The sequence below is a fragment of the Paroedura picta genome, chromosome 4 (genome assembly GCF_049243985.1).
Source record: "Paroedura picta isolate Pp20150507F chromosome 4, Ppicta_v3.0, whole genome shotgun sequence".
In the NCBI taxonomy this organism is placed as follows: domain Eukaryota; kingdom Metazoa; phylum Chordata; class Lepidosauria; order Squamata; family Gekkonidae; genus Paroedura; species Paroedura picta.
The window spans coordinates 73,672,385-73,698,999 of NC_135372.1; the positions used below are offsets into that span (position 1 = coordinate 73,672,385).

Here is a 26,615-nt window from a genome sequence, read left to right on the forward strand (position 1 = left end):
TGAAGTGAGAATTTAGTAGTAGGGTCTCACACATACCTTGGCTAGATGATCTTCTTTTTCTGTTTTTACACCAAATCGTGAAATACTTGTGTTATTCAAGCTTGAGCTATGCATTAACTTTTTCACTCCACTGATTTGTGTCATGAGCTGCTGTTTTTTCTTTTTCTCTCTGTCCTTCTGGGTGGGAGAAGGAATCTCCACATCATTCTGCTTGTCTATGTAAGGAAAAAGAGAGAGAAGATATGCAGCTGTCAAATATTTTGAAGGTCTCTCTTTGTTTAGTGTTACATACTGTAAAGTGTTTATTCTTAAAATTTACTGTCACTGCTTGCTTATACAAAATATTTTAGCAGTAAGTATAGACTGGGGTAACTGTGCATAAGGTTGCACTGTAAAATTCTGTATTCATATGTAGACACTGTGTAATCAATATATTTAAATCTTGACATAGATCTGTGGATACAAGTTTTGAGCCACAAATGTATCATGGCCTAGTTTGCAGAAAAATCTGAACTTTGAGGTAAAAATACATTGGTGGTTAAAACCAGTCAGAATAAAAAAAGCAGCATCAACAGCTTTGAGAAATCAAAGCTCTCAGACCATTTCCACACTAGCAATATTGTTTGGATTTGCCCCTTTAAAGGGTTGACTTTTTCATCCATTTCTGCAATAAAATCCACCTTTCCATGCACAGACCTGAATCGCCCTCCCATCACGTGGTTCAGGAATTCCTGGTTACAGCAATTTCATTTTTCAGGGCAGAATCTAATTCAGGACTTCCAAATGGAAAAATGCTCTTATTCAGGTTTCTCCCCCTATTCACCATTTGGGGTTGTTTATGCATGCCCCCTTCCTCATCACCATCCTCCATCTCTCCCCCTCCCTCCATCCTGAAACAGACTTTAAAAAAGGGGGATTATTGCATTACAACTCTGTTTCTATAAAAGAAATCCAGCAGTCTTGTTCATTGAGCTGCAGCAGCATTATAACATGAATACTTACATTATTTTTTTTTTAAATCACATCCAATATACTGGGGAGGGGGGAAGGGGGAAGGCAATCAAGGGCACAGAAGGGTGGAATTAGGTGAAATTTCACAACCCCCCCCCACCTTTTTGGAAAAGGGAATGGGAGCAAAGCATGCCAAGAGGCTGTCTCCTTCTGACTCTGATGTAGAAACCATATGGTGAATTTCAGCCAGGGAAATGAGGGGAGGAAAGCCCAAATGCAGAAAGCAAAGTGTCAAATTGCAGCATCCAATGGAAATCCAAAATGAGGCTAAAACAAGGTATTCCTCAAATGCAGAAATGGCTGTTGCTAAGTACTGCCAGATTTCAAATCTTGGTTTCTGGAAGGAAGCAGACCCCTTTTCAGGGCTGTTTAGGCCTTTGTGGGAAGACTTATGGCTAGGCCCAGCAACAACCACTGAACAACTTTCTACCAAGTAACTTGTGCAACTCACCCAGGAATGGCTACTTTTCAACAGCAGTACCCCACAGTGTGGCAAAGTGCTTATGGTTTGATACCAGGATATAGGTCAGGCAGGTTCAAATCACCACTGTGCTATGGAGGCTCACCTTGAGCCAGTTCCACAGCCTCAGCTTAACTTGTTTTATTGTAGTTGTGAGCATAAAACAGATGAGAGGGGAATGATGTGAGCTGCTTTGGATGTCCATTGCAAAGAGAACAGGGTATAAATTAAATAAATAAGTAATAATTATAGCTGAAGATGGGCAGATATATGTTAGGTGGGTGGATGGGAAGGAAAGAAGGAAGCAAAGAAAAGGAACAACAAGACTGATTATGCACAGGCAGGGAAGGGTAAGCCACCGCCTGCATGACAGCGGGCAGGGAAGGGTAAGCCACCGCTTACTAATCCTAACCACGATACTGTCACCATGCCAATTTAGGGGCCCTGATGGCCCTTTCTTACCATGATGGCCAACAGAGGCCTGACCAGGTCTGGCCTATGCATATGGGAAGATCTGGGCTTCAAAGGCCCCCATCCCCCCCCAACTACGGTGCCCCTGCAGGGATACAACATGCCCTGTTTGGCTTTGCAGTGCTGTGGGGCTAAACAGGGCATTTCTACCCCCCTTGATTGTGGGATAGTGGCACTATCCCAACATCCCACAGTGGGACCCCTGCACCCCTCCTGCTGCTGCTACAAGATTCTGTGGGACCTTCCAGCCCCAGAGTTGTTGAGGAACTGTTTTCAAGATTAATTTCCCTCTTCTGTTAGTTCCATCTTAGATGTTTAGATTTTACTAATTAGATTGTCTCCTGCTCAAAAATGACATTAGTAAAAATTCCTGCCATCTACATACCTCCCAGTTTTACATGTTGCCCCAGGCTTTGCCTATCCCATTTAAGCAGCAGGGAGTAACTCCAACATGGGATATAATTGATACTATTGTTCTGTTCACTCTGTCAGTGTTCACCAGGCTGATCCAATTTCCTTTTTCCATCACTGCTTTTACTATATTATGGATGGTTTCATAAGGTCCCTTCTGATTCGTACATGGTTCGTGGCATAATGGGCTTGAGTTAGAAGGTGTATGAAGCCTTGTTGAGCAATCAGAAGCACCTTGGATCCTGGTCATAGCTGTTAAAATCCTATTCCTATAGAAACAGTGGTACAGCATATCTTACCGAGGAAGGTGTTTGAAATATATTCGGACACCTGGTTCCCTGATCGGCTCATCTCAGATAGGTGTGTCAGCTCCCGGTTCAACATTCTCTTGAACTGTTGTTTAAAAACAAATTCATTTGTTAGTTCCTCTGGATGATAAAGGGAAAATAAATTAAATTTGGTATTAACTACTAGAATGCACAGAAATCGCTTTAGAAATAAACCATTAATAAAAGAATTACTGTATTCAGTTCTTTGGGGTATATACAAAAGTTCTGTTCTGCAAATGGTGGACCACTGCATCAACGCAGGGTATCTTCCACTAATGAAGACTGGGGCAAAGAGCCTTTCTCTAGCAGCAGGGGCATGTTCCACTGATGGAACACCCCCGTTGCCCGCCACAGCAAGGCCGGCAGCAGGCAACAGCTTCCTTCATGAAAGAGAACTTTAAGTCTAACTACTTAATTTTGAACAAGACTATAATGCTATCTTGTATTTTTTTCTTTTAGCTGTTAAATAATAAAATCATATTTTTCTTTCAAAAACCAAAAAAATATTTTACAGCAAGTTTTGATTTGGGACCTTATAAGTCTCTCTTCAATTTTTATTACATCATATCATGCAGGTATTCCCCCCTCCCCCATACAAATACAAAGACAATTTCATTTTACAGAAATATCTAATAGGAGAAAAATATACTTTCAGCTCAACATTTGTTTAAGCTACCATGCTAATATATAGCAAATATATTTAATGTTAATGCTCATAAGGTAATGTTCCTTGTTTTCATACCATGCTGTTTTTATCCTAATATTATGATGCACTCTATATTATAGCTCCATGTATCCATACAATATGCATCTAAGTATACATGAACAAAATATCAATATGATACATGCTTTTATCCAAAACACACAGAACATAGTTAGCATTTATTATCTGCTTTCAATTAATGAAACCCACCTTGATGTAACCCCAAGATACAGATAACAAGTAATTTGCCTCAGGCATTTTTGGAAGAAAGCACGCCACAAGCAATAAAACCCTTATGAAGAACCTGCAGATCGGAGGAATTCCTCAAGAACCAGGATGCCCCAATTTCTCAGTCAATCAAAAGATTAATATTAGTAAAAAAATCACCATAAATAAAAAACCTCCCAGCAGTTCTAGTAAATCACAGCTATTTGCTAAGCCAAAACAACACTGTATTTCAGTTTTGCAAAAAGGCTGTATTGTCAGAGTTGTGGTTGGCAGAAGACAAAAATCCCATGAAGGAGCTAGTCCAAATATTTCCAGCAAGCTGCCTTGAAGCACTTGAGAATTATGAATCGTCCTGGCTGCTTAGTTGGCTGAAGGGGATCTCTCATTCCAGATTAGTATTCCTTAGCTGAAGTGACCGAGGAAAAAATGACGACGGCTTTTGTAGGTATTTCAAAAGGAAGATTAAAATGGAGGAAGCCCTGTGCATATTTAAATATGCCAAAAGGAGGCAAGCAGTCCTCCCCCTTCTCCTCACAATTACTGCACTCCTATCCTGGAACATTCCCCCTTTTCATCTCCCCAAGGTTGTTAAAGCAAATTTTTGCATGCAGATTTTCCATTAAATTGGCTTTGTACTTCTCGGCATGCTAAAATATAGGCAGAAAATATACTTTAGCATACACCACCTCAGCAGTATTCTAAATATTTAACTAAGCTACATTCAGTAGTTTTCATCTAGGCTATCCTTTGTGGAATTAAGTCACCAGAGCAAAGTGTAAAATTATTTCCACATCCTGTACTCTAAAAGAAGTTGTTTCAGAAGCCTCGTTTTATTCAGGATGTTAGAAGTTCATTAGCCATTCAGGCAGCAAAGGAGCTAGCTCATTTCAAACCTTGCCTACTCTTAAGTCAATATAAGCCTCTAAACAAAAATTAAAAATACAATTAAAGTGAAATAAACCAGCATGCATCACCACTGCCTGTCAAAACACTGTTTTAGTAACTACCCCCTCCCACTTTGAGGTGTCATCCTGTCAAAACGATTCCAAACATTAAAGATGAGTTTACAATTATTTCTAATTCTTGATAGGAAGGTGCAGTGTTGCTTTATCATTTAAAGCCACTCTCACCCCTAGCCCCTCTTTAAGAGTTCATATACTGATAGTCCAAAGAATACCTAGGTACCATGGCAACAGTATCACATGATAATCAGCCTCTTTTACGGTAAGACTTCCTTTCAGATCACTATCATGCAGCTGTAATAGCCCCTGTTATAGGAATCCCTACATCACTTTAAGCAAATTTCAAGCTTATTCTCAAGATCTAAAGGGAATTATGAATGTTCATGACAAATAGTCTGAGATGTGTATTAGCTTGAATTGCAGAATCAAAGCTTTCTCCAGGAAATAATTTTCTCCCATTTCTGAAAAACTGATCAGCATTTTAGGTCACAAATATATGACATGATTATTTGTAGCATGTTTCATGCTGAGTAACAAAATACAATGTGTGATATATATTTGTATCCAGATTGTATTATTTCCCATCTTCAAACATGGTTTAGTGTCCTTGATAATTAAAGAGTACTACTAGAATTATTTCCTTTTCAACTGCATAAATACCTACCCAATCCTGCTGCACAGTTCATGGTTACATTAATCCAGTGGTCTTGAATTATGTTTACAGATGTTGCCCCTTTTAAACCTTCTTCTGATTGCAGATCTTTCATCTTATAATAAGGTGACCAGATTTTAACATTGGTAAAGTGGGACACCATTGATTTGGGGGGGGGGGGTTCTTGATTAAAAATTTGGTCTATATGGAGCAACAAAAAGTTTCATAGAACGCATAGAACGCAAAAATAGTATTGTAATATCTATTTTTTATTTCAACATAAGTACAATTTGCCAGGTGCCCCAGATGTCCCTCCAAAAGTACGACAATCTGTTCACCTTATCTTATAAATCAAATTGGGATTCATGGTTGACGGGCCCATGGCTCAGGGGCAGAGCATTTGTTCCAGTGCACAAGGTCACAGCTTCAACCCCCAGCATCTCCATTTAAAATGATCAAGTAGCATGTGATGTGAAAGATTCTGAAGAGCTGCTGGCCAGTCAAAATAGACAATATTAGCCTTGATGAACTAAAAATCCAGCTCTTCTTCTTCTAAGGCGCAACCATGAAAGAAGCATGTGGGCACATAATATTTTATCAACAGTAAAAAAATGGAGACAGAAGGAGCAGGGTGGACACCTATGCACTGTGACTAACCTATGTGTATTAGGGCAGGGAGACATTTCTGTGTCGGTGGCATAATTCACACAAAAAGGGAGATGACGTTGAATGTAGAACTGGGAGGAATTGGTTGCCATGTAATCTCTCCCTAAGAAGAGTCTCCAGTCTGATTTTCCCTTTACATATCTGAAGACATGGCTCTGGAAAGCTTATCTGTAGCCACTATGCCACAATTCCCAAAGATCAGTCCTCTCCCACAGTCAATGAACATTCCAAACCACATGTTCTCCACACCCATGCCCTCATTTGTCACAATGCTACCACAACCCCCCACACAACACACACATTCAACCCCATGGCCTTACAGACTGGACAACTCCTCCCCTTCCTTTTCCCACCACCAAGCTCCAGCACCTGTTGTATTCCTGGATACAACGGGCTTGGCCCCTAGTTTTACAGTAAAAATGCTCAAGAGTTCCCAAAATCTGTCATTTATTTTGGTATCATAGCTATTCTGCAATGTCAGAATATAATTTCTGTCTCTGGGACTGGACAATCCCTCTTCCGTTGCTTATTTTTAATTTCACAATGATGGCACAAGGATGTACGGTCCCACTCTTGCTCATACAGAGTTGTCTAATTTTATTTATTAATTTATTATTTAAATATATAGGCCACCCCACATGAGCCCATCATCTCAGGGTGGAGTACAATAAGAAGAATGGCAATTCCAGAAATTAGAGGACTACTTGACCTTGGATTGAACGTTTTGTGGAAATTCCATTCCAGCTGAAGGCTGGAAGAGAAAGTATATTGCTAATGATTATCTAAAAACAAAACAAAAATGCTATTTGGATTTAAATGTAATATAAACTACAATATGCCTGTAAAACCTGTTTTTCCTTTGGCAAGCCGAGGGCTGGATATCTACATCCTACTCCCCAAAAGACTGTGAAGAAGATTCCTTTGACACATATAGAACCAGACCCTGCATATTGCCTGCTGGCATTTTCTGCTTCAAAGGTGACGGCTGGAAGAGGAGCATCACATGGCCAGAGGCAGCTTCTCTGTGCGTCACTCTCCTGCTGGCACATGATGGGTTTACTCAGGAGTATGTCATAAGATATGGGCATAGGAAGGTGTGAATGATGCTTGGAGTTAAGGTTAGGAATCCCAGCCATTTGGGCACACAGGGGAATGACTTTCAGCTCCTAATCTCACTTTGGACTGGCATTAATGGGTGTGACTACAAAACCAAGGGATACCAGGCTCAAGCAAATGAATAACAGGCACAGATCTTTGATGAAGCAAGTCTGACAGCTAGCAAAAGAGAAAAAAGTAGGCAATCCACTTACATAATATTATATAGATAATTTTAGAAATTTAAATTTGAAATATGAATGAAGCAACTTGATTATTTACTTCATTTATAAACTGTCTTAGTGAGGACTCAAAGTGGCTTATATTGGTTTCCTCTCCTCCATTTTACCCCTGTGAGGTAAAATTAGGTTGAGAGTATATGAATGGACACAGATTACCCAGCAAGCCTCCATGGCAGAGAGGGGATTTGAACCTGAACCTTAAGGATCCTTGTCTGACACACTAACATCCATACCACACAAGATATAGTAAGAAGAAAAGAGGGATTTTATTTATATTGACTGTAGTCTAAATCAGTGGTCTGTCTGTGGTACCATTCTCAACTCCCTATAAATTAAAATCTGGCTGGCCCTGAGATTTCTGTGACAGTAGCCTGATTAGTCACTTTTCATGGGGGTAAAGGCAGAGGTGGCCTCTTCATTGCCTCTTCCCTCACAATACACTTCCTTTCAGTCTCACAGAGAGTGAATTAAATGGTGATCGAAAGAACTACCTTTAGCAGCTAACTATGTACCACAAGAGAGCCTCTTGTGGTGCAGAGTGGTAAGGCAGCCATCTGAAAGCTTTGCCCATGAGGCTGGGAGTTCGATCCCAGCAGCCGGCTCAAGGTTGACTCAGCCTTCCATCCTTCCGAGGTCGGTAAAATGAGTACCCAGCTTGCTGGGAGGTAAACGGTAATGACTGGGGAAGGCACTGGCAAACCACCCAGTATTGAGTCTGCCATGAAAACGCTGGAGGGCGTCACCCCAAGGGTCAGACATGACTCGGTGCTTGCACAGGGGATACCTTTACCTTATGTACCACAAAAGTGCAACTTCAAAGCTAAGTTTAGTTCTATCTACTTCTGCATTGACATTATGCTGTAGCCATCCAGGCTTGTTTGTCAATATTATCAATTCTGTCTTCTTCAGTGTCCTTTTGAATAAAAGAAGGGAGGATGGTAAGAAATCAACCATCCTGTGGAACTTTGTGCATCATGGTTCTAATTTTATATTCATGTCTGTGTTCTATTATTATGAACAAGGTAGGGGGGGAAATCCATCAGTTCTCTGGTCCTCACTGTACGTAACATCAGAATGCTGGCATGAAACCAAAGCTCTAGTCCCTGCCTCTAATTGCTCCCTGAGATTGCTAGCTGCAGTCTGGCAACCCTAGTCAATAACCACATTTCTGAGTACATAAGGTTACAGAGGGATACTAAGTTCCCACTGGGGGCTGGGGATCCCCATCCACAGCTCCTGTTTCTTGCTTCTACTCTGACAACTCCAGGGAGTGAGGTGGCAATTGTTATAAGGCAATGGCGTGGTGTCACACCTGGAGAAAATCCAGAAATTACATCATTCAATTCTAGGAATTACTGGAAACTCTACAGTTTTAATATAGAGACTAGAAAGAAAGCCCATTTTATAAGCAAATAAAATGGGCGCTAGGAAATAAAGTTTGGGAGGGAATGCCTCGGAGGCCGAAGGCTTCTTAAACAAGACTTATACGTTTGCATTGTGCACAGATATCATTGTCATGCTGGTGATCAATGGTGTTTAAATAACCAAATACAGGTATGTAATTCAAAAGCATAAAAAACCCATCATAAGCAATGAATTACTTATTGCACAGGATAAGGACAAGCTTTTCGGGATTTTTCCTCCCAGTCCGAATATGAGGATATAAATTTGTTTAGAGAACTAGTGTTTGGTTATATGGAACTGCTTACACTTACAGTAACTGTATTTCAGTTTCAGACAGACTGAGAATTTTGGAAGCGACTGGGGGACTGACAGTCATGCCTGAAGCTCACTGAAATCAGGGGCATGAATGTTTAATTGAGCCCCACTGTGCTTATTAACGATTGAGGGGGGATCTGATAGCTATCTTCAATTATTTAAAAGGTTGCCATATAGAGGATGGAGCAGAGTTGTTCTTTCTTGCCCTGGTGGGACAGACCAGAACCAATGGGATAAAATTAATTCAAAAGAAATTCCATCTAAACATCTGGAAGAAGTTCCTAACAGAGTGGTTTCTCAGTGGAACAGGCTTCCTCAGGAAGTCGTGGGTTCCCCTTCTTTGGAGATTTTTAAACAGAACCTGTCTAGCCATCTGACAGAGAGGCTGATTCTGTGAAGATTCAAGGGGGTGGCAGGTTACAGTGGATAAGTGATAGGGTTGTGAGTGTCCTGCATAGTGCAGGGGGTTGGACTAGATGAGCCTTACAGAACCAATACTAAAGGCCAATACCTACTCATATATATATGCAGCTTAATTATGACAAGAATATGTGAACCTACTTGAAGCATATTTGTTTAAACTTTATGCAGGGGAACAGCCAAGTAACTTTGAAAAAAGCATACTAAAAGTCTAGGTCATAGTAGCAGAAGCAAATATTCCTACACAGTTAAAATCCATTCACACATTGCATGAAAATATGCAAAACAATGAGTGGCTGGAGCACACATATTGAGTAGTATTTGCGTCAGAAAATTGAAGCAAAGACTTGTCAATTGCATACATCTTTATGGTATTCCAACCTAGGACTTGCTCTACTGGTAATCCTTAGATAATTGTTTACCTAGGGAGTATAGTGTGTTAGAAGAGGTTGTGCAATTTATAGTCAAAGGCATGATCCTTGCCCCAAGGTGCTGAAAGAAAATGTTAATAAGTTCAAAGTAGTTTAAGACTCATGGACAACTGCAAAGAGCTTAGCTTTGATGTTTACAAAAAAATTATCCTCCTCCTCAAGTCACTCAGTGCATCATTTCTTAGAATCTTGCAGCGGTAGCTTGTTTTTAATATGTCTGTATAAATAAATAGTTGTAGTTTTTCCTCAGTATGGGAAGGGACCAGGTGCAAAATGATGATAACAAATAAATGGAGCACAGAAGGATATTATGTCCAAGAAGAAAAAACAATCACTTTGATTCCTTTGAATACATGCAAGATTCCTAAGGAGCATGCATGCAGAAACATGCCTGTGACTGACAAATATCAATGGGCATACAAAACAAAATTTACCGTAAACCTATTTTGTACAAAGAGAAAAGCCAAGCCAGGGGATTATACAGTTTCAGTTCACTTCAAGGAGGAATGCATAAGCAGAGTGCCTGGTGTATTTTAGCCATAGGCTTGCCAGCCTCCATTCCATTTGGCATTTCCCACTGCTCCTCAGAGCAACCATTGGCTAACAGCATGACATCACTTCTGGAAAAACCCAGAAATACAATCAGGTCGATCTAGGAATTTTGAGTTTTATTATAGTGTTCTGATCAATTCTTAGAAAGGCATGACATCCCTTCTGTATGTCCCTCAAAGTTATATCTCACTGTAGATCAATAGCCACTGGCCAGACCCAAGTCCCTGTCCCCCAATCTCCTTCTGGTTTCCAGACCAGTCTGGGAACTTTATCTGACCATGGTCTGTTGTTTTGAATGCAAGAGCTTTTTTTCTTATAGTTGATAGAAAAAGTGGACTTCATTCAATAACAATCAGATTTTATATACATAGAGAAATTGTCATATAAGAACCAACTCTCTTCTTCTTCTTCTTCTTCTTCTTCTTCTTCTTCTTCTTCTTCTTCTTCTTCTTCTTCTTCTTCTTCTTCTTCTAACTAACCATGAAGCCCACAGCAGTGGAGAGTCCTGGCAGTGCATTGGCCTCCTCAGAGGATGGGAGACCACGGGGCAAAGGCAGGTAGGTGCTGGAGGGCATGGGGGTGGCGTGGGGAGTTGGCTGTACCTTGTAGCCCACGGTGGCAGTGTGTCAAAGTGCAGGGGCAGCAGCGGCTGGGACACGTGTCGTGCCATTGCGGGAGGCTTCTAAGTGTCTCTTGACTTGAAAATTTCACCAGGGGTCGGCATAAGTAAGCTATGATTTGATGGCACTTTTCACTACTACATCTGACTCAGTAATGAGTTCTGTAAATGTGTGAACAAGTAGCTTGATGCCACTGGAATATGCTGGTGTAACTTATTGTGAGACTAGGGACAAAGCCTGTTGTATCCAAGAATACAACAGGCGCTAGAGCTTGGGAGTGGGAAGAGGAAGGGGAGGAGTTGTCCAGTCTGTAAGGGCAAGGGGTTGAATGTGTGTGTTGTGGTGGCATGGTGGCAAATGAGGGCATGGGTGTGGAGATATAGGTATCAAGAACCTGTGGTGTGGAATGTTTGTTGAGTGTGGGAGAGGACTGACCTTTGGGAATTTTGGCATAGTGGTTACAGAAGAGCTTTCCAGAGCCATGTCCTCAGATATGTGAAGGGAAAATCAGACTGGAGACTCTTCTTAGGGGAAGATTACATGGCAACCAATTCTTCCCAGTTCTGCGTCATTTCCCTTCTTGTGTGAATTAGTCCACATTCACTGAAATGCCCCTCTGCCCTAATACACATGGGATAGTCACAGTACACAGGTGTCCACTCTGTTCCTTCTGTCTCCCATGTTTTCACTGTTGGTAAAATGTTATGTGCCCACATGCTTCTTTCATGGTTGCTTCTTAGAAGAACGGATTTTTGTACCCTATTGCTTACTACCCAAAGAAATCTCAAAGCGGTTTACAAACACCTTTTCCATTTGTTTCTCCACAATAGTCAACCTGTGAGGTATGTGGGGTTGTGAGAGATCTGAGAGAACTTGGAATGGGCCACAGTGACCCAGCAGGCCTCAGGTGTCTCAAAGCATTTTCCAATCATCTTCCCTTTCTCTCCCCATAGCAGACTCCACATGAGGGAGGTGGGGTAGCGAGCCTCACAGGAAAGCTGGCAACCCTAAGAGGAAGACTCTCTGTGCACAGCAGTCTTGACCTTAGTAAGGTTTTTTATACTGTTTTTTTATTTGCCAGGCCAAGGTTATTTGCCAGGCCAATAAGTCATTTCAGTTACTATGTGTCTCCAGACATTTACTTGTTCTCTATTTACAGTTTCAGGCTGTAAATATTTATTTAGATCTTCCTGCACTTTCCAGACTCACAGGACTGATGCTGGTCTGCCTGTCTACACCCCAGAATACAAACAGTTGCTGGTAAGGATTGGCCATAACTCATAGGCCAGGAGGGACACTCCTGCACCACTCCCTACCAATTGCAGGCAAAAATGGCTCATTTGAAGGCTGGACTCTGAGGCATTGTATGATTTTGAAGTCCCACCTCCAAACCTCCAGGAATATTTCCAACCCAGGGGTAGCCAACCTACAGAAGAAACATTTAAGGCCTCCCAAACAGGTTGTTGTTGAATTGAAAGACTTGAGGCCTACTGCACAGGGTTGTTGTGCAGATGAAACAGGAGACAAAAGAGCCAGTTTCCTCTGCAGAATAACGCTGTGCAGTGGCCTCAAATCTCCAAAGAGTAGCAAAGAAGAAAAACACATGGCTTGGCTGTGTCTAACCTCTGGGCATAGCAGTATTTTAAGTGAGAAGGGGCTTTTCTGTGGCCTCCCTGTCAGGCAACCGTTTGGCAGAAAGGGAAAGCCCTTCAAAAGGAAGGCCCTCAGGCTCCCCTGAGTTGCTCTTAAAAAGGCCTCCTTCCCTCAGTCAGGGCAGAGGTTCCTTCGCAGCAGGCCTGAAGGGGGAAGGGGGGAGCGCACTCTCCAAGCTCCTGCCAGCTCTGTCAGGGTTCTGAGGCAATTTGCAGTTGGACATGACAGTTAGGACAGCCTTGGGGCGAAAAGGGCTGGCACAGCTTGTCCAAGCCTCTGTTCTCATCCCCCTTGTCAGCCCTACTGACCTCCTCTCCCTGCGGTGGTCAGGAGCAGACTGGCAGCCAGATTGGGCTGGGTGAATGGAATTTTGGTCTGTCCTGGTGAGGGGCCAATAGGAAGGCGCTTTGCGCACCTCCCCATTGGCTGCTTGGCCCTGGATGGACACTCGGAGGGCCCAATCAGGAGCCGCTTCGCGGAGAGCTTCGCGGATCCTGATTGGGTCCTCTGAGTTTTTATCCTGGACAGGGCCCACCCTAACACCTCCCCAGGTGGCCTTACCCTTTTATTTAATACCACAGGAGTGGTTAAAGATAAAGCAACACATGTTCTGTCACTTATTTCACCCTTGTGAAGTCACAGCTGAATAGAAGTCAAGCACTTTCATAGTTCTATCATTTTCACTGTAATACTTTAGCAAATTTTAAATTCAGTCCAATTGAGTCGAATTTTGGTTTTAATTTTGTCTGGATTGTGTGATCTTAAAAAAAAAATCGTGATAGGTATGTTTGCTGGAGCAGGCTACATTTTAATTGAGGTGGCTCGTTTAGCATGACTGATGTTAAGTTCAGAAAAGCAAAAGCAGGAAGGGAAAGGAATACTAGGACCAGTCTGAACTGGAATTGAGAACAAAAATGTAATGACTAATCAAATCAGGTCACAAACATAAAACATTTGTTAAAGCCGTTACTGATTTGTCTGAGGCAGTTAAAACAGAAAATGAGAATAGGAAATTGCAAATCCAGTGAAAACCCTTGAGTCAATGTCTGCTGGGTAAACTGCATGAAGCTGACCAAAGCTGCTTGCTACTGAAACCTCCCCCCCCTCAGGGTTGCAAGATCTCTTTAGGGAGAATAAGAATGAACATTTATCCTGAATCGTGTGGGCTATTCCGCACAAAATGCTCATGAACAAAGGATCCTTCCTTAAGACAATGATTTTACCAGGTTATCTTCTCCACCCCTCCACCCGTCCTGCGACTTGAATGGACTTAGAAGAAACTGACTATGCTTAGAAAAGTACTGTAAAGTAACTCCCAGCATGGGAGCCTCCAGCTGGTGGGATCAAAGGAAGAAGGAGGAATGTGTGTGTTAAGTGATGTCAAGTTGCCTCGACCTATGGAGACCCCATCCTGTCATTAGCAACTTTGCTCAAATCTGCTGATAAAACAATTAATAAAGAAGCTTCTTTTGTTTTTCTTCAAAAAAATTTCTATTACCTTTACCAGGAAGGAATGACATTTTGTTAAATGTATTAAACAGAAAACTAACAGGAGTTCTTTGTTTTAATAGAAGTAGAGAAATTTGTTCACTCTGGATATCCCAAAGTGAGAATTGGGGATGGTGCCATGTTGGTGAAATGACACTTGCCAATCCCACCAAATCCCTTATTTGGCATCATACATACACAGACTTCAACAAAAGACCATTAGGTATCTCACCATTCCATTAAAGAAACACCCTATGGGATTGGAGGAACCACAACAGACACACTTTGGGATAGATGGGACTGAGAGTGATCTGAGAAAACTGTGACTTGGCAGCTTTTTGTGGAGGTGTGGATGATCAAGCCTAGTTCTCCAGATTAGAGGCCAACACTCTTAACCACTACACCAAGCTGGCTCTCAAAATGTGAGTCAGGTTAGTCTGTGAAAGAATGTCTAGTCCAGGACCACCCAGTGAGTTTCATAGCAAGCCTGGATTTGCACCCCAGTGCTAGTCTGACACTCTACCCCTATATCACTTTGGAGCTTTTTATGGAATTTCACAGCCTTAGTATTGCAAAAGAATGCATGAAAACCAGTCTGCAGTTCATAGGCCATATCCACCATGTCCTGAAACCACTATAGCTAGCAAGTTATAGGCTATTAAAGGAGACCAGTTCCAGGGGGGTCTCAAAGATGGTTAAGGAAAATGTTATTCTAACATGGAAAGGTAACTGCAACACACAAGACAAAAACTTAATAGGGATTAGAAAATGCTTAGTGGTCCTGATGGGCATATTCTTGTGGTCCATTTTCTACCACTTTACATATTCTATTATGTTTACTGGTTTTATATTTATTTGTTTTTTTAAAATGAGAATCACCAAACACTTGCTAGTGTGGTTCTACATCCTCTCAAATTATTAATACTCACACTAGTTAGTCTTTTCTTTTTACAAAATTTGCTTGTTTCCTACTAACAAACTAAGGTAATTAAAATGTGAGCAGCCAGAATGTTATCTAGTGTAAAATATCTCCATAAATTCTCACATTGCATTTAGGAATAATAATTTTAAAATCTCTTTCAATTAGTATAATGCTTATACTCACTAAATTGCTCTATTTATTTATTTTTGCATTTTAACCAATCCTACACCTAAATCTCATACAAGATAAACAACATTAAAAATTTACAGTTTAAATAAGAATCCCAATTTAAATGGTTAAAATACAGTTTCCTAAAATATATGATAAAAGCAAGAGCACTGCTGATAGCCTGATGACCTTTGTTCTCAAGGAGAGGAGAATAAAAACAATATAAATATTGTCAATTAGGTGACATTTTTGGATGGATTAAGGTAGGGAGGCCAGGGAGACTTTTAATGTTATTTTAGGCCTCAACCACAGACCTAGTGGAGTAGCTCTGTTTTTCAGGCCCTGTGGAACTGCTTAAGGCCCTGCAGGGTTGAGGCCAATTTAACTTCTTTGGGGCCAGGGACCCTAAGCAGGTTTAGTTGACTCAACCTGAGTGTTCTTTGAGGAACATAATGGAAGAGGCAGTCATGCAGATACAACTGTCCAAGACCATTCAGGACTTTGAAGATCAGTACCAAAATCTTGAACTTGACCTGGTCTTCAGTCTGGAGCCAGTGTAGCTGGGAGAGCACAGGTAAAATATGCACATTTTAGAGGGTCCCAGTGAGGACCCACACTGCTGTATTCTGGACCAGTTGAAGTTTCTAGAGCAACTTCAAGGTAGCCCTGTGTTGAGCAAGTTGCAATAATCCAGTCTGGAGATTACTGCTGCATGGATCATAGTGGCCAGGTTGGGTGCCAACAGGTAGGGTGCAAACTGTCATGACTGGCAAAGATGGTAGAATACCTGTTGGTCAACAATGGTGACCTGGGTATCCATGGATAAAAAGGTACCCATGATCACTTGGTCAGGATTCTACTGTAAACCAAACCTTCTTTCCTGCATTAACTATCCCCAGCTTCTGAGTTGTAAGTCAAAGGTAGTCAGCAGCTGCAGCCCATCATGAGAGAATACAAAACAGAAGGTCATAAACTGGGGAGGGGGGATGGAATTCCACGATTCATACCTTTTAAACTCCACTACTTCAAAACAACAACAAAGGGAATGGAAGTGGTAGGTTTTCTAGTTAACTGTCCAGTTGCTAATCCAGTCAGTTTTCAAGAGACATATAGCTATTCTGTACTGTATACTAAACAAAGGAAGTTACAGTAAACTAAAGAGAAGAGAACAGTTAGGCACACCTCAAGGGAAACATCACGTACCAAGTGAGCCAGATTAAGAGCTGGCAGCCTCACAATAAGATCCCCCTCCTTTTCCACTGTGGACATTGTGCAGAGAAGCACATAGACAGCTGGCAGTCGGCCAGGAGTTACCCCCAGAGTTTATATTAGTGTCCTCATGTTTACTTAGCCTCCTAAAACTAAGGCATGACCTGCATGTCTTATGTGACTGAAACTCCTTTTGAAATACTGAATTGAGACTTTTGTGTACACCAATAGAGTTTAGTTTACAGATAACAAAGACAATGGCCTAGTATGTGAATTGGCTAACACAAGTGAAAGGTGCCATGGAACAACAATTCAGCAGTGCCTACGTGAGGTAGGGATGTGGATCATGTAAGTGGTTCTAATCCCTCCCCCCAGTTGATAAATTGTGGAGACTGGTGTTTCACAACACACTTCAGTAAAAGCCATATTATTATTCTTGTAAAACACAGATCTGCGCTTTAATACTGGGAGCCCTCAAAGTGGCTTGATCAATTATACCGAGTTTACTCCGCTCCTGATATTGTGGGGGGAAAGTAGGGTCACCGCAGTTCAATCAGATTGGTTGCAGATGGGAAATTTGTATTGCCCAAAATCAAAATGGAAATCGCATTCAGTGTAGACGGCAGGGATTTAATCAACCTTGGATTGGGATGAAAGCTCTGTGCAGATTCAGCCTAGGAATGATGAAGAAGTAGTCATTTGCCCAAAGCCTCTATCAGCCACACTAGTTCTCCAAATAGCATTTCTGTATAGAGAGTTTCCAAAGAATCACCAGCCATTAAGAAATCAATTAAAAGGACAGATTAGAAATTGATTCAACAACCCATGTATATGCATTACATGTATGGTATTAACAATATTTGTGTATCATTTTGACAGAACTAGTCCATCCAAATTCTACTGGTGAAAGCAAGAGGAAAGCCCCCCTCCCAAGGAATGCCAGGAATTGGGGAATCCACATGAGCCAAATGCCATTTTGAACAGGTGCTATGGAAAGGAGGGAATCAATGAGTTTACTGCTTGTTCTTGCACTAGTGGAAAACCTGGTATTGCCAACTGCTCCGCTTTGTTCAGGGAACTTCTGGGGTGGGAAGCTGAGGTTCAGACCCATCTGAGGTATCTGAGGTTCAGACCCATCTACTACCGATTCTAGTCCTTTCCCTATATTATGTTCTTGAATCTGTAACCATCTGAACAGAATGCCTGTGTTGCAAGCAATCTTCCTGAGATGTGTGATTGCCATGTCTCTTGAAAGAGGTGCCTGGATTTTCTGCCTTGGTGTACAGATACCAGAAACCAGATTAATCTGCAGTCTTATACACATATTCTAAACCCATGTTGTCTCTTCCAGGAGAAACAGCTATCACATGTATTGGGGGATTATGTGCAGAGTGATTGTCCCATAAGTGTGGGGTCTGGTGCAACAAATGAACAAGTTTACCACACGTCAAATTCCACATATTCCTGACCAAATGTTTCATTTGAAAAATGTATGAATTTAATTTCCATGAATAATTTCATTCAGGATCTCTCAACTACTATCAGATTACCCAGAAACTGCTTTTTGTAAGAGTTCTGACAAAGACACAGGCAGGGAGTCCTCCCTTCTTTGTCTACTGTTGTTGCAATGATGCACTTTCAAAACTACGTCTGTCAGGAAGGAGACAGGAAATTCGAGTCACTCTTACAACAGCTGTGCCATGCCCACTATCATTCTCAAATGACGTAGTTTGGCTTCAGTGGCATAGGGCCAGGAATTTAGCAAAAGCAGAGGTCAGGAAGATAGGTCACTGTTTATACAGCTCTTGCAGTTGGGATCATGCAGGGTCTATTTGCTTTCTTCCTTTCTCAACTGTTTCTCTTTCCGTTCTTCTTTACTAACAGGGACTTGAAGCATCCTGTTTTCAAAACATTAGACTGTTTTGCTGTTAGAAAGTCTCTGGGCACAAGCCTTTGATGGAAGGAAGGCAGATTATTCAGGCACTTCACAGATGCAGAAAATTTGACAATAAATTAATTAACACACATCTGTAAGAGCTTTCTGAACACACTCCTGCCACCCTTTACTTTCATCTATAACTGTTTGTCAAGTTAGATTCAAATGGGTAGCCCTGTTGGTCTGAAGCAGCACTGGAAAACTCATGCTTTGAATAAATCTTTGTGGGTCTTAAAGGTGCCACTGGGCTCTGATTTCGTTTTGTCAAGTTGTGGGTCTCACATGAGTCACCTCCAGTAATGTAAAAACAGCCAGGTACGTTTGCTTGCAATTCCTTTATATTTTTGTTACCATAATGTGACAGCAAATGGAATGTGAATTATGATCAAAATAGAAAAGATAAAATGGAAGATGTTTTCAGCAGATTGAACATTATAGCCACTTGCTAGAAATTTTGGTTTTCTGGGAACTTAGCTTGTTTCTCGCTAACCAACACCCGCAACATCAGGTATTTTCTAGTTAATCCCATTAAACCTTTATTGCTGCTCTTTAAAAAAAATTGCCATATGTTAATGGAGAGACAGAAGTCAATGTAACACTGGAACTGTGCGATATTCAGGTGTGTTGCCATTCTTGGGCTTGCTGACTGTTTATATAGCACTTGCAAGTACACAAAACTTTGTTCTATTTTAACCTTCCTCATGACAACATGGTGAAATTGAGTATCAGCCCCTTATTTAACAATGGGAAATTCTGCAGTGATCTTGGAGCCCAGGAAAATAAAATCTGTCACCATCTCCATTTCTTCCCCATCTGCCAGGAATTGAGAGGATTGAGCTGGATGCTGGGATCTTAGTTTTCTTGATGTGATAATATATTTTAAAATAGTAAATCAACACATATCTAACTGCACATGACAGAATAGACAAACATGTTTCGACCCCAAAGGGTCTTCCTCAATTTTGGGACAAAGCTTTTTCTGGCACACGTGGGAATGTGCTCTTGATGTAAAATTAGACAAAAGCTGTCAGGGGTAGTCAAACTGCGGCCCTCCAGATGTCCATGGACAACAATTCCCATGAGCCCCTGTCAGAGAATTCTGGCAGGGGCTCATGGGAACTGTAGTCCATGGACAACTGGAGGGCCACAGTTTGACTACCCCTGCTGTAAGTGGTGGCCTCAGATAGTACATATTTTAGAAGGTGGGTTCCAAACCAGATACTTTTGAAAGACTAGTTGGAGCAACACCTAATAGATTTTTCTCCACCCAGAAAGTCTTTACATTGTGATCTTGTACAAAAGAACATTCCACACAATACTTTGACTACTGACAAAGACCCCTCGTGGTCAAAACACATTTTGTCTATTCTGTCATGCACAGTTAGATATGTGTTGTTTTTACTATGCTTTTAATATATTGAATCAGTGCACTTTGTTTAATAAATATTTGTAAAGATTTTTTGATATTGTTGTCACAGCTCAATCTTTGGGTTCCTGACTTTCGGTTCAGGGTGGGCTTTGGTTTCCTTTTTTGGTTTTACATGAGTTAATACTACAGAAGAAACTGTTTGAAAAATAAAGAGCAATAGGGCAACATGGAATTGAACTGAGCTGCAAATTTATACCAGATATAAGAAAGATTGAAAAGAACACATGAAACCTGATACCGTTGGATATTTATTTATTTATTTATATGGAGGCTGAAGCACATTTTATTTTATGTTTTGATTTACACATCACCCCTCCCAGCAATGCCAGCTTTTAGGGTTCACAAACTGCTTTGTCACGTAAGACCACATTTACAGGTGTTAATAATTGCACCTGGAGAAAATCACACATTTTGGGATCACTGAAGTAATAGTTCACTTAGCTAGAGGGCAGAGCAAGAAGGCTCTCTGTTATGGCTGCAAAAGAACTCATTTGACTCCTGAGACAGACGTGAGCCACATGTTCCAGGGATCACAGCAGAGGTGGTGCCTGCAGCCCCAGGGAAGAGGGTGTGCCTTCTGTCAATCAATTCAACATTCAGGCTGATGGCCAATTAAGGAGTGTCTTTTATGCGAATACAATCTGGGGCATAGATTTTTAGGTACAGAAAGGAAGGCTCATTTGTCAGAGTTTCAGAAGCAATGAGATTGATTCAGAGGAAATTTACAATTTATTCCTATATTAGACAGATAAAGTGTAAACAGGTATAATTAGGAATCACTTGTTTCCAATTAAAGTACTTATTATCCTGGGGCAAGTCTTTCCCTATGACTTCTGCCCCTTTCCTTAACACTCCTCTGGATCAATAATTTCCACTTATATTTGACTTCTAATATTCTTTCAAAAATGGAAAGTTTTTTCACATGGTTTGTTGGCATTATAAATACACCTATTGCATGCAAAAAAAAAAAAAACATACCCATGAAGTACATGCAGATATTAACATTCATACCATATGAATTAGAAATTAAGATTATGGTTGCTAATTATGAGCAAAAGGAGCAATTGCATTTAATGAACGTTTTTGAAACTTATCCCTGCATGTCAATTGTACTTACCTGCTTTCATCGTCCCTTGACATTATTCCTATATATCTGATGGTGGTGGAGGTGGGTTTTTAAGTCAAGAAATGTTCAGAAGTGGTTTGCCATTGCCTGCCTCTGAGAAGCAACCCTGGTGGCATCCCATCCAAATACTAAGCAGGGCTTCTACATATCTAATTAACAGGATTTTTTTTTCTGGAATAGACCTCAGGGTATCAATAAACTGCTCACCAAACCTATAGATCACTGGTCACTAAAAAAGTGTCATTTATAATTTCAAAGTATCAGCAATAATGCTCCAAGCAAAACTTGATTTCTTAGCGCAATCAAGTCCTCCTTGAGGACATATGATATTCTTCATTTGCATGACAGCAGCTGTCTAATATGAACCTGTACCATTGAAACAGAGAGCTGGGGGTGGAGAGTGAGAGGACAAAACTTTTACTTTTATGTTCAGAAAACAGACCCTCCTGCAGCCCTAGAACTTTTAAAACCGCTGCACACTGCCTCCTTTCTTCTCTTTTTAAACAAACATTACTGTTGGATATATTTAAAATAAATGAGCAAACAATGCCTTACCTTATTAGATGCCATCTCACTAACGGATCGGTAGGTCTGAATGGTTTCAAGTTGGTCTAAACACCAGTCCAATTCCTCCAATGTTTCCATTGCTAATTTTTGATAAGATTCCTCTGCAAACACACACATAGACATGTAGTTAGTCTTGAGCGATTGCAGGCTTTCCATGGTGGAGTCACTGAAACAGCTCGGTCCAACGCTGCTATAGGTACTACAGTGCTCTTTCATCATGCGTTATGCAGGCTCCTGTTCTACTCTCAGTAGAACAAATCAATGCACGTCCTGCCTTTGAATGGCTCTCCTGGTTTGGTGGTAGAGTTTTTTTCTTTCGTTCTTACTGGCTTTGAAGAAGCAATGTCAGTAATATATCAACAAACTTCCTCTAGAAAGGAATGCAAGAGGAAGGACACACTCTGACAGGCTTCTTGTCTGCATATGTATACGCACTCACAGACCAGATGAGGAAAAGCAGCTCTTCCTAAGCAAGGGGTTTCTCTCTCTCCTCTTCAGTATTAATCACCCTTGCTGAACTACTTATGTAAAGTGATGATATTGTAAGCAGACTTATAAAACGGCAGCACTACAGATTAAACAATCAAATAATATCTCCCCCTCCCAAGAAAAAGTTTCAAAGAAAGTAAGAGGAAGCAACTGGAAGGAAGTTATAAGCTATGGCAATACTTTTGAAAGTTCATTCATCTTCAGCTAGCAGTAAGCCTTTCCATAGTGCAGGGACTTGTTTTCTGAAAAAATATTTATTCAGTTGGGTGTTTTATGAAATGCCTCTGACAGGAAAATGAACAGAAATGATGGAAGTAATTTAAAAAAAAATTGGCAAGATGAAAATCCTGCTTTCTTTAACAAAATTAAAATTTCTTTTTACTTCACGCCAAGGACATAGGGAAACTGTGAGCTAGATTTTTGGGAGAAATAAAATGCTTCCCCCTCTTTTCTTTTTTGCTGTTTCTTCACTCCCTTTACACATTTTAATTTGAGAAACAAACCTCCCAACAGATTTCCTAAGGAGACTTGAAGGAATCCACAACAACTCACAAGCAACTAGCATCTTGGACTGGGTCACTGAAAAAGACATGTGTTGGCATATACATAGTCCCTGGCACAAGGACTATGGGATAAGGTTAAAAGGGGGGGGGGCAATCATAATAACAAAGAGCCCTAGAGTATTACAGACACTGAGAGCACTGTTACATGAAAAAGCATTGTGGCCACCAAGTTCTTCTATTTTTTAAATTCTTGTTTGCAGCCATTCAGAAGGATACACTTCCTATTGCCTTCTGCACAGCATTTCAAATGCTATGTTTCCTTATTTATACTAATAATGCCTGGGTGCAAGCCTTATGCACAGGACTTCCAACTCTGCATTGGAAAATTCCTGGAGATTCAGTGGTGAAGCCTGGGGAACATGAGGTTTAGGGAGGGGAGGGAGTCGGTGGGCTATAATGTCATAAAGTCCACCATCCATAGCAGCCAGTTTCTCCAACAGGACTGAATTCTGGGCAGCAGTTGTGATTCCGAGAGATCGCCAGGTCCCATCTGGACACTGGCATCCCTACTTATAAATACGCTCCAACATTTGAGTATAAGCCTAAGAACCTGTTGTAAAGTTAATGTGCCAACAATTTTCATCCCATGTACATCTTAACAACATTTTAAAAGTATGCATGGACCATCAATACTTAAGCCTCTGAGAAAGAAGGTGGACTAAACAGCCATCTATTCCACTACAAATTATGATTTGCCCTTGATCAGCTAATCTCTGTTGCTGAAAATTTGCTGAAACTCATTATTAGCAGAGGGGCTTATGCTTATGCTTAAAAATTTATTCATGGTGACTATGTTTATATTAATCATCAAATTGTTCAGTTATTAGAATGCTTAAAATGGAGAGATTAACTGAGATGACAACATTAGCTTGATAACATTTGACTGCTGAACAATATATGTTGAGGAAGCATATGAAATGTGATTGGGAGATCTGCCACAAAAGTACGACTTAGGCACCTGTCATTAAATTGACCCCAATACCACAATCTGGCTCAATAGTACGCATGTACACATACAAAACAAATCATATCATTTTGGATTTGGCCCAAAGTGACTCACTGCCCCAGCTCCTGTGCGGGAGCACAAACCTGGGGTGGAAGATATGCACCAAGCCAACTTGCCCTGGCTCAAACTCCAGGCTGCAGCCTGGTGTCAAAACTTCGATACGGAAATGGTCCAAGCCTCTCTTCAAAGCTGTTTGCAAATGTTGGGGAGGCATTTAAAGGATGTGGAGTACCAAACAGCTGATGATAGGCATGCTGAACACTTTCGGTGCCACTCCAAGCCTTCACAAGCAGCTTTGCATGTGAGGCTTGGGAAGCCATTTAAAGGGCTTGGCATGCCTGTCATTACCGGCTGTTTGGCACTCTGCACATTTTAAATTCCTCCCCAAGCATTGGCAGGCCTTCACTCTCCCCATTCCCCACTGATAGCTGGTTCCTAAAGGCTTGGGGAGAGTGAGGTCAGGGTGCCCTCCACACCTCCCAGTGCCTTCAGGAACCAGCTCTCTCCCATGCTTTCACATGGGTTGCCTGAGAAATTGGGGAGGAAGCAAGCAGCTGATGTGACAGTCTCAGCTGGTTGGTGGGCCCTTTAAATGCCTTCCTCCCAGCCTTCTCTGGCAGTCAGTTATCTGCTAACAGAGAAACATCAGCTGCTTGGCATCAGCTGTCTCTCCCCTACCTTCTCAGGCAGTGCCTGAAAAAACAGAGGGGAAGCATTTAAAGAGTGCACCGAGCAGCTGATGACATATCAGCTGCTTTCTGGGCTTGCTCTCCTTCCACCTTCTCCAGCACTGCCTGAAAAATGTGGGGGGAGGCATTTAAACTGGCTGAATAATGGCCAAACTTCCAAATTATGATCTGGCCACCTCTGATTTGCTCCACTTAAATTGCAGGGATGGACAGTCTGGCTCAGATAGATCTGAAGAGCCAGTTTGGGGTAGTGGTTTAGGAGTGCAGACTTCTAATCTGGCAAGCCGGGTTCGAATCCGTGCTCCCCCACATGCAACCGGCTAGGTGACCCTGGGCTCGCCATGGCACCGATAAAGCTGTTCTGACTGAGCAGTGATATCAGGGCTCCCTCAGCCTCACCCACCTCACAGGGTGTCTGTTGTGGGGGGAGGAATGGGAAGGCGACTGTAAGCTTCTTTGAGACTCCTTTGGGTAGAGAAAAGCGGCATATAAGAACCAGTTCTTCTTCTGAAAAGTACCTCAAAATGTTTCTTCCTTTTCCTCATGAAGGAATGCTCGGCCAAACTAGGTTGAATGTAAAAAAATATGAGAAGGAGAAATCTGAGATCTGTCTGCAAAAGAGATGAGAGGTGGAATTTTGTTTTTATCTCTGTGTCTTTTGTATAAAAACACTCAAGACATTCCCTAGTCCTCAGCTCCAATTGATATTAGTCCTGCTGGGGGGGGCGTGGGGGCGAGAGAAAGAATCTCCTGCTTTTACTTGTAAAGAAAGCAAGAGAGCATGGGCAAGGGGAGTTCAACTGTTGCCCCTCCCTTGGCTTACTCCAGTTTTGAAATACCCCCTACCCCCCAAAAAAACTTAGTTCCAAAATTGGAAGTCAGTGAGCTAAATGAAAAAAAGTTGAAACCAACTGAATGCAGGGAGTTAAGGCAGGAGTTACCCTCCCTTCTGCATGCTATGCTTTATTTAATAAAATGGGCGCTAGGAGCCGGTCTTCTCTCGGCCCCGGGAGCGGGCTCACTGCAGCGAGGCCGCTCCCAGGGGCGAGAGAAGGCCGGCTCCCGCAGCAACAAAGGGTGTTCTCTCGCCCCCCCACCCTCCCCGAAGCCCCAAATGCCGTTCTCTTGGCCCCGGGAGTAGCTCCCGGCCCCCCACACTGCCCTCTGGAGCCTTCTCCCGGCTGCTCCAGCGGCCGGGAGAAGGCGGCGCGGCCCCCCAGAGGACTCACCACATCGGCTGGCAGTCCAGTCTATGCAGTGATTCCCTGGCTGGGTGAAGCAGCCGAGTTTTTATCCCAGACAGGGCCCGCCCTAACTCCTTCCAGACAGCCCTTACTCTTTTATTCAGTCCGCGGCACACCGCGCTGTGCTGCGCCGTGCCGCGGGGCTGTTTAAAGATGGTTCACACAATGCAGTGCTAGGAAAGGGGACAGTATTTGGCTGCCTTTCGCTAAATAGTAAATGCCTTGTGCAAAGTGAAGTTAGTATGGCGAATTTTGATCTTATCAGATCTCAGAAAATGAACAGGGACCATATTTGGATGGGAAACTACCAAGATAGCTCTTCAGCGGAAGGCAATGGCAAACCATTTCTGCTTCTCTAATGTCTTGAAAACTCTTTACTGTGGTCACCATAAGTTGGTTGTGATTGGACAGCACTTATATATGTAAATTGCTCATTTACACAATTCATCCATTAAAAAATCAAATACATTTAAAGGCACTATATAAGCTATCCCATTGACATTTGAGTCTGGACCATCTGTTAGAAATATTTTCCTAGGTGAGAGCACCATTTATTGGCAAACCTATCCCACTACTATGAAGAAAGGACAAGAGACTGTGACTAAATACTTTTGTTTCAGTTGGAAAAGTTGCTTAAACTGTCTCATTCTATGCTTATAAAACAGGGTTGGTTCAAGACTTGGTGGTGCCTAAGGCAGAAAAATAAAGGTTACCCTGCATCACATTTAACATTGCTTGAGACCAATATATGTGGAACTTGAGAGAGAGAGTTAGCAATCTAAGTGTTAATGAAGGAGACAACCCAGAGGGAAAGAGAACAATGTGAACAAAATGGGAACCCATGGTTAGGATTCATGTTATCAAGGATGGTAGATATTAGTTAAGACCAAAGACATATGAGATATCTGATGTAGTACAGCATGTTATTACAGTGCTGGGAAGATGCAGATGCAATCTTTGTCTTGTTTCTCTCCTTGATCTGTAAAATGTGTGAAAATTACAACTTTTTTTTTTAGTTCTACAAAGGGGAACAGGTCGAATTATCTGGAACTGAGATTCTCTGTGTACAATTACCGCTTGCTGACTACAGATGTTTTACACATATGAATGAGCACCAAAAACAGTCAGTTAACACGGGTGTCATTTGAAAAACC

General features: G+C 41.7%; 1 protein-coding gene across 7 annotated transcripts in view; it reads right to left on the bottom strand.

Annotated features, from left to right (window-relative positions):
• PDE4B (phosphodiesterase 4B) overlaps window positions 1-26,615 on the bottom strand; it is a 353,582-nt gene that overhangs the window by 14,578 nt on the left and 312,389 nt on the right. For 6 of the 7 annotated variants that reach the window (XM_077333429.1, XM_077333431.1, XM_077333430.1 and 3 more), the window contains 3 exons: window positions 21,459-21,571; window positions 2,653-2,746; window positions 37-215 (listed from right to left, as the gene is read on the bottom strand). In XM_077333429.1, coding sequence (XP_077189544.1) covers window positions 37-215; window positions 2,653-2,746; window positions 21,459-21,571 — 386 coding nt within the window. Of the gene's footprint in view, window positions 1-36; window positions 216-2,652; window positions 2,747-3,595; window positions 4,370-21,458; window positions 21,572-26,615 lie in introns of those variants that run through there. The other variant, XM_077333436.1, reaches the window with a different exon arrangement.